Here is a 7,172-nt window from a genome sequence, read left to right as displayed (position 1 = left end):
TAGGATAACTAGAAAGGTGATGATTTCAATGGGGACTTTTGTTGCCATATGCTTTCTCGATTCTTTCTTTGTTTAAGTCCCCACAAATCAGCCAAGTATATATGGAGAGAAAATCAATTTCCTTTGTCATGGAAAGAGATGCTCCTTTCATGTTGTCTTCTTCCACGTGGTCCCCACAAATCTCTTCTTTATTTTCTTGATCCTCTACACATCTTTTCCTTCCTTTTCTTCCTTTTGCTTGGCTTGGCTGGAATTGATTGGATGATTATGAAAAAGGCTCCAAGTAAAGAAATTTCCATATCTGAAAACTTCCGCAATTAAACCGCATCAGATCCACATCAGAACGTCAACTTCAAGCCCGATTTCGACCTTGATTCATTCGGTATCTCTCAAAACGCAAAACATAAAAGTTGCAGATCTTTTTCTTGGTGTTCCACAGAATCTTGAATCATCTCAATCGGAGCTTTTATGAGAGAGTTATGCCCAGATTACGAACTGACGTCAAATCTGTCCAAAATCGCCCAATTAGCTTTGTTTTGCATTTAATGCCTCAATTTGTATCCTAAATCAAAATATAAGAATAATAAGTACATTTAGGCATTAAATAAGTATAAGAGATTAAATATTAAGGGGAAAAATACGACATTTTACATTCTTATCAAACTCATTCGAACACTTTCCAACCGAGTCTTGCAACCGAGGTGTTCTGCCAACCTTCATTGTTTCTTCATTCCTTAATGCATTCAAACAATGTCTAACCGAAGGTTGCGATTTAATACCAACTAAAATTGACAAATTTAGATTTAAATTAAACTTAGTTTTGACACCGATTTAGTCTCCATAAAACTTAACAAGAAGCCTTCTTTGCTCTACCAATTGATGGTATATATGCATTAAAAAAAAAATAAGGTACAATTGTTTTGTCAAGTCACTCCAATGGCTAACAACGACTGCTAATTCCATAACTAAATATAAAACAATCTACTGTACCAATTAAATGAAGCCCAACTCCCAACGAACAAATTAACACCCGGCCGACTTAATTGCCTTTAATAATAAAAAAAAAATACCAACCCATTTTTAAGTAGCCCGGCAAACAAATGGACTCAGAGTGCGGCCCAATCTCAAACAGATAAAAGCAGCCCAATGCATCCATAGGAACAAAAAACTCGAAGAGACCATCCTGGTAGGGTTGAAAACCCAGAGCCGATTTTCGGTTATTGGCTAAAACCAGTAACGATTATGGGTAATCAGTTATTGAAACAATATAGACACACACACACAATCAGATCGAGAATTTTTAACGAACATTTTCTTTATAAGACCAATCAAACAACGCATGTAAACATATACTTTGGATATATACATAGAAAACACAAAAAAAAAAATTAAAAATTAAAAATTAAAAAAATTAAAAAAATTAAAAAAATTAAAAAAATTAAAAAAATTAAAAAAATTAAAAAAATTAAAAAAAAAACCCAGATCGATAGAGACAGAGACACGTTCGACGCTGAATTTGAGCCTTGTGTGGAGCTCGAGCTCTGTCTCGATCTCTGATCTGAAGGGCCCTGTTGTTTGCCCAAAGCCTCGTCGTGTTAAGGTTTTGGCTAACACTCAATTGGATGGGTGAAGGAGAAGAAGGAGAGAGAGAGGAGGAGAGAATGGAGCAAGGAGGAGAAGAAGAAAGTGAGAGAGAAATGGGAGGTTAGGGTTTCAGAAGTTTTAAAAAATGAAATGTGTGGAAACCAGGCGTGCGACGTGTGAGAGCAGACGAAATGAGAAAATAAGGAATCAAGGGTTGAGAGTAAATGGGGGAAGTCAATTGGTTGAAAACAAAGGGAGCAATTCAAGGCAGGCTGAATGTGCGACATGTGGCATAAGGATAAAAGATTATTGATCGAGTAAATGCGAAAATTCGATTTGATTGTATTCAAATTTGATTTGATTTGATGTCCTACCTTTTAGGTTATAGATTTGATTGTTCAAATCTCATACCATATTTATATTATTCTATTCTACCCTAATTTTCCTATAAAAAAGATCGAGTCTTTTTTGTATTGTAAATTCAATAAAAAATAAGAGCAACAATGTAGCCCATAGAGCTTTAATATATAGACGTAGGTCATAGATTTAACCACATAAATCTTTGTATCTCTCTTTTATTCCCTCTCTCAATTTTATTTTATTTATATTATTATGAATTTCTTCATTAAAAAAAAAATAGAAAAGGAAAAAGTGGTGATTAAATTTTTTATAAGATCAGACAAAATAATATAGCTTGAACAAGGTTAGTGATTAAATAACTTCTTATTTTGAAGTCCTACTTATTATTACATTAATTGTGATGCAATGCAACATAACACCTAATTATGCTACGACCTCTCAGACAATTTTTCGGCAATTTCAGAACACGGGCGAACTAGATGACGTCCAAGCATGCACCAGATTGAGTATACTGTTCCAGTAATTCTTATTGTTGTCCTCAAAGTCGCCGCTGCAACTTTTATCCCCATTATTCAAGTTGTCTCCGGCCATCAATGAGTTCTGGTTGTCACAATTATACGCCAATGTATCCGTGAAACCTTCCATGATATTTGAGAGAGGCGTGTTTTCATTCCCAGCCCTAAAAGAGTCCACAAGCCATGCACTTTCCGTAGTATACATCATCTCCTGCCTGGCCATTGTGTCAATATCCGATCTTTCTTTGAGTTCTGGCATTTGACAGACTTCTTTGATAAACCCTCCATTGCATGTAACTGAGCTTTTGGTGAAATCAAGAACTGCAGTAACCGTTGTTTCATTGAGTGCAACAGTTTGGATGGGGGGCGCGTTCTCCGAGAAGTTCAACGTTGATGTTGGAGACTCGAGGTCGTCGTCGGCAATTGGGAAAATGCCGGCACTCATTGACGTCGACCATACCCCTTGCCATGCTTTGAGTACGTCAAGGCATGGAGGTAGTGCGGGTCGAGCTGGGTTTTGGTTGATGAGCTGAGCCAGAGCAGGAGTGCTGAGCTGTTGTTGGATAGGGTTAGACACAAGCATGGACTCTCTTACGAGTCTTGCTTCGGCTTCTAGCCGCGCGTTTTCCCATTGAGCCATGTGGCTTAAATTGGCTGTGTCTTTGAAGTAGCCACTACCGGAGCTCAGGGCATCGCTTTGGGGCTTATGGGTCACGGGATCAATGCCCATCTTAGTTAGTCTTTTCTTGAGATGGGTGTTCCAATAGTTCTTGATCTCGTTATCTGTTCTTTTGGGCAAGTGATTTGCTATCGCAGACCATCTGAAAGGAAAAATGTTGCAACAAATTAGTCAATAAGTCAATGATGATATTGCATTAATTAAGTTAATAATCTTTAGAAATTGTAGGAACTAATTTGAATTCTCTTTAAAGAATATTTAATTACCTATTCCCGAGTAGAGCGTGGAGCTGAATGATGGTCTGTTCTTCCTGCAAGCTAACATTTCCTCTTTTAATGTCAGGTCTGAGGTAATTAGTCCATCTCAATCTACAGCTCTTCCCACATCTCTGCAGCCCTAAAAAATCCAACCAGAAAAAAGAAAAAGAAAAACCATCATTTAGTCCTGTCGTAGAGTTAGGTTATCCATAATAATTGATCGTAAACCTACCAGCCTTTGCGGGCAAGGCTCGCCAGCTTCCATGGCCATGTTCTTCGATGTAAGCCAGAAGCTTCTGGTCTTCCTCAGGGGTCCATGGCCCTTTCTTCAACCCCACCTTCTCACAGTATTGAGACCGGCGCATTTTGGATATTAACCAATTAAAAGAATAACTTTAAGCCTGGCCTCTAAAAGTACCCAGAGAGAGAGAGAGAGAGAGAGAGAGAAAGTCGGAATGGGAAGGAGGAGAATATTGAGATGGATCCGATACTGATGAAGTAGATAGGCGAGTGGCAATATATATATATATAGAGAGAGAGAGAGAGAGAGGATAGAGAATTAAATATATGACCAAATTTGTTGAGTGTACTTGTACTCGTGTTCTTTTTTTGAAAGTATTCTTATTCTTCTTTAAAAAAAATATATTAAAAAGAAAAATATAATTGCATGTTTGTACTCTTGTGTGTCCTTACCAACTCGTTTTTGCCTAAATGTCTACCTTCTGTGATTTCTTGGACTATAAATATTTTTTTGGTAACACCCTGTTAAAAACTTTATTTATTTATTTTTATAGATCCTTAGAAGCTCCAACTTCTGTGGCTGGATTCTACAAATTTCTTCATATTTCATTGAATCGGATTAATAACTAAAAATTGCTTCATATTACATTCTATCGGATTATGTTAATGGGATGATTCAAGAGATAGAAAAATAGAAAAGAATTCATGCACCCTGTCGAATCTGTAGAAAATGATGTCATGAATCATGAAGATGGCTACAGTTACGTCAGACACGAGGACCCAGTTGATTTGATTGCTGCTCCCCAATAATGCCATTCCCACTGACACGGTGGACCGAGTACTAATTCTTATCGTCCTATTTCTATTATCACTTTAACCTATATCACTTTATTTTTTACTTGGTAGTTTTTATTTTTTTACTTTTTTTTCGTTCTTTTTTATCATCGAGGGGCCATGGCCAATATCGCCTCTCCTAAATTCGTCTGTGCATGTATGAGTCATACATTCTGTGTTTTAATATAGAGTTGAGATGTAAACAAATATAATGCAAAAAAAATCAATACCCCTCCCACGAAATCCAATCCATATCCAAATGAGAAACTCTAAGGTGTACATAATGTACACCTCATAATTTCTCTATCCAAATTGGTTGGCCGATTATATCAAACTGATCATGTTATGACCCATTTAGTTCACGTATGCATTTTAGATAAATAATTATTGTACAACTCATAACATAACTCGTGTATAACTGTAACAACTTTTTTTTTAAACTAACCATTAAAATTTGTTTAAAAATAAAACACATGTAAGGGTGAGACAAGGGGCGTACAAGAGTGTACACATTACAATTTCTCTATCCAAATTTGTTGGCTGGTTATGCCAAACTGAACATGTTACGGTTACCCATTCTGTTCACATATATTTTTTAGAGAAATGATTATTGTACAAATCATGATACGTACGTACAAGTCTAACAATTTTTTTTCAAACCAACCATTTGATTTATTTTTTACATGTGGGTCTTATGTATCTAACGTTGATTTTTTTTTTTAAAAAAAAAAATGATTGAAATTATATAAGAATTATATAATAGCTACAAACGCATCATATCTTTTTTTTTTTTTTTTTGATATGTTCCTTCATAAACTGCAATCCCAACCCCCCCCCCCCCCCCCAAACAAAAAAAAATGTGGAGAATTATCTAATCAAAAAGTTTAAAGGTAACTTACAAAAAAAAAAATGTGTATTGATATTTTGGGAAGTTTTTTGTTTTTTTGAACTTCACTTTAACCCTTTGGAAACTTTTCTTTAATCTCTAAATTATAGCTGCTTTTATAATTATTATTTTAAACTTTAAAAATTCTTAATTTAGTGTAATTATTTTTCATTTTGTTTTTTTAAAAAAAAAATTCACCATCCTGTTAAGATTTTTTGTTAAATACTATCAAAATTCACAAAATACCCATATTTTATTCTCTCTCTTTTTCTTTTTTTTTAAAGAATATATATATAATTTTGCAAAGATTTAGATGTTGATAATGATTTAGCGGAATTTGCAAAAATGTCCACTCCTCAATCTTTTAAAAAAAAAATGTATTTTGAAAATTTTGATACACATTCGTTAGGATTTACTGTTAAATCTTAACGAAGTGGTGAAATTGAAAAAATTGAAATATAGATACAATAAATTGTGGGTTTTTTAAGTTAAGGTATGTAATTGCATATGTACTTAAAGTTCAAGAATGTTAAGTGAATTTTTTTTTTATTAAGAGGAAGATTATAATATAGCATGTATGTTTGGACATCATCGATTCAAAACTTTAAAAGCCTAGCTTATTTGACAAATGATTGTAATTGTGGAATATTTGTTTGGATAGTAGTAAAAAATGATTGATGTAATATAAAGTATAAAAAAATTTGAAATTGTTTTATAAAAAAATGAATTTTTTTTGATTTGTAGTGGATTTTTTTATTTGAATAATAATAAAAAATTATTGATGTGATATAAAAAGTATATATATATATATATATATATATATATATATATATATATATATATATATATATATATATATTTTATTTGACTTTTTTAGAAGAAGTGAAAAAAAATAGAGGGAGAGTGAGGAATTGTTTGCCAAATATGTTAACGTGTTATGGGCTACACCCAAAAGTAATATTACACAGACTATAATATATATTTTATTTGACTTTTTTAGAAGAAGTGAAAAAAAATAGAGGGAGAGTGAGGAATTGTTTGCCAAATATGTTAACGTGTTATGGGCTACACCCAAAAGTAATATTACACAGACTATAATATATTAATCATTTATAATTGTAATATATTTTCAACAGAGACTCAGTCCTTCCTGCATTTACACGTATAGACGGAGGGCAAACAGCGTCGGCCGGGCTGCATATGCTCTTCGTATGGAGATTACGACATTACGTGGCATTGAAGTCCTAATGTGGAAAATTTCAATGATATTATTGTGGGTTCATTTGTCTCATTAATTGTTTATGGAGCTGTAAGCCACCCATCGGTTGATATGCTGATGTATGTATGGTACCAATAAAGTTACGATTTTTAGAGAAATTTCTACTTCTCGATCGTTGTGTCTTATCATACAGCGAAATGACATAATATTATATTAATGACATAATTTTTATTTCTATACAAGAGATTTAAATTTATCATTAAATTTGTAAGATTATTTGTAAATTTTATAAATTTAATGATTAATTTGTAAAATAAATATGTAAAAGAATAACGTGGAACACATTTCTATATATATATTTTGGCAACCTGGTGTTGCATTTTGGTTTTATATATGGATATTGATAATTTGATAGCTTTGAGCAATTAAATGAGGTGTTAATCTTCCAAAATTTTCTATTGACTTTGATTTTATTAGGATTGTACTCTCGGCTCGCAATCTCCCACGTTATTAGTTAGCTGAAGTTTGAATTCCTTACTGACTTAGTGCTTGGGCGTGGGACAACACAAGTGCTTAGGATATATATATATATATATAT

General features: G+C 33.3%; 1 protein-coding gene across 1 annotated transcript; it reads right to left on the bottom strand.

Annotated features, from left to right (window-relative positions):
- Positions 1–2,368: 2,368 nt before the first annotated feature.
- On the bottom strand, positions 2,369–3,760 carry LOC133858552 (transcription factor MYB106-like). Its single transcript, XM_062294030.1, has 3 exons — positions 3,628–3,760; positions 3,405–3,534; positions 2,369–3,280 (listed from the first exon to the last, which is right to left on the bottom strand). The coding sequence occupies exons 1-3, from the start codon at positions 3,758–3,760 to the stop codon at positions 2,404–2,406; spliced, it is 1,140 nt and encodes a 379-aa protein (XP_062150014.1). The 3' UTR covers positions 2,369–2,403.
- Between the last annotated feature and the right edge of the window lie 3,412 nt (positions 3,761–7,172).

The sequence above is a fragment of the Alnus glutinosa genome, chromosome 1 (assembly GCF_958979055.1).
Source record: "Alnus glutinosa chromosome 1, dhAlnGlut1.1, whole genome shotgun sequence".
In the NCBI taxonomy this organism is placed as follows: domain Eukaryota; kingdom Viridiplantae; phylum Streptophyta; class Magnoliopsida; order Fagales; family Betulaceae; genus Alnus; species Alnus glutinosa.
This window is presented reverse-complemented; position numbering and strand designations above follow the sequence as displayed.

Excerpts from the sequence above, each read along its gene's own strand:
- LOC133858552 (XM_062294030.1), bottom strand. The coding sequence starts at position 3,760 with ATGCGCCGGTCTCAATACTGTGAGAAGGTGGGGTTGAAGAAAGGGCCA. Across the intron at positions 3,535-3,627 it reads AGCCTTGCCCGCAAAGGCTG|GGCTGCAGAGATGTGGGAAG; the intron begins GTAGGTTTACGA and ends TGGATTTTTTAG. Across the intron at positions 3,281-3,404 it reads CACGCTCTACTCGGGAATAG|ATGGTCTGCGATAGCAAATC; the intron begins GTAATTAAATAT and ends TTTTCCTTTCAG.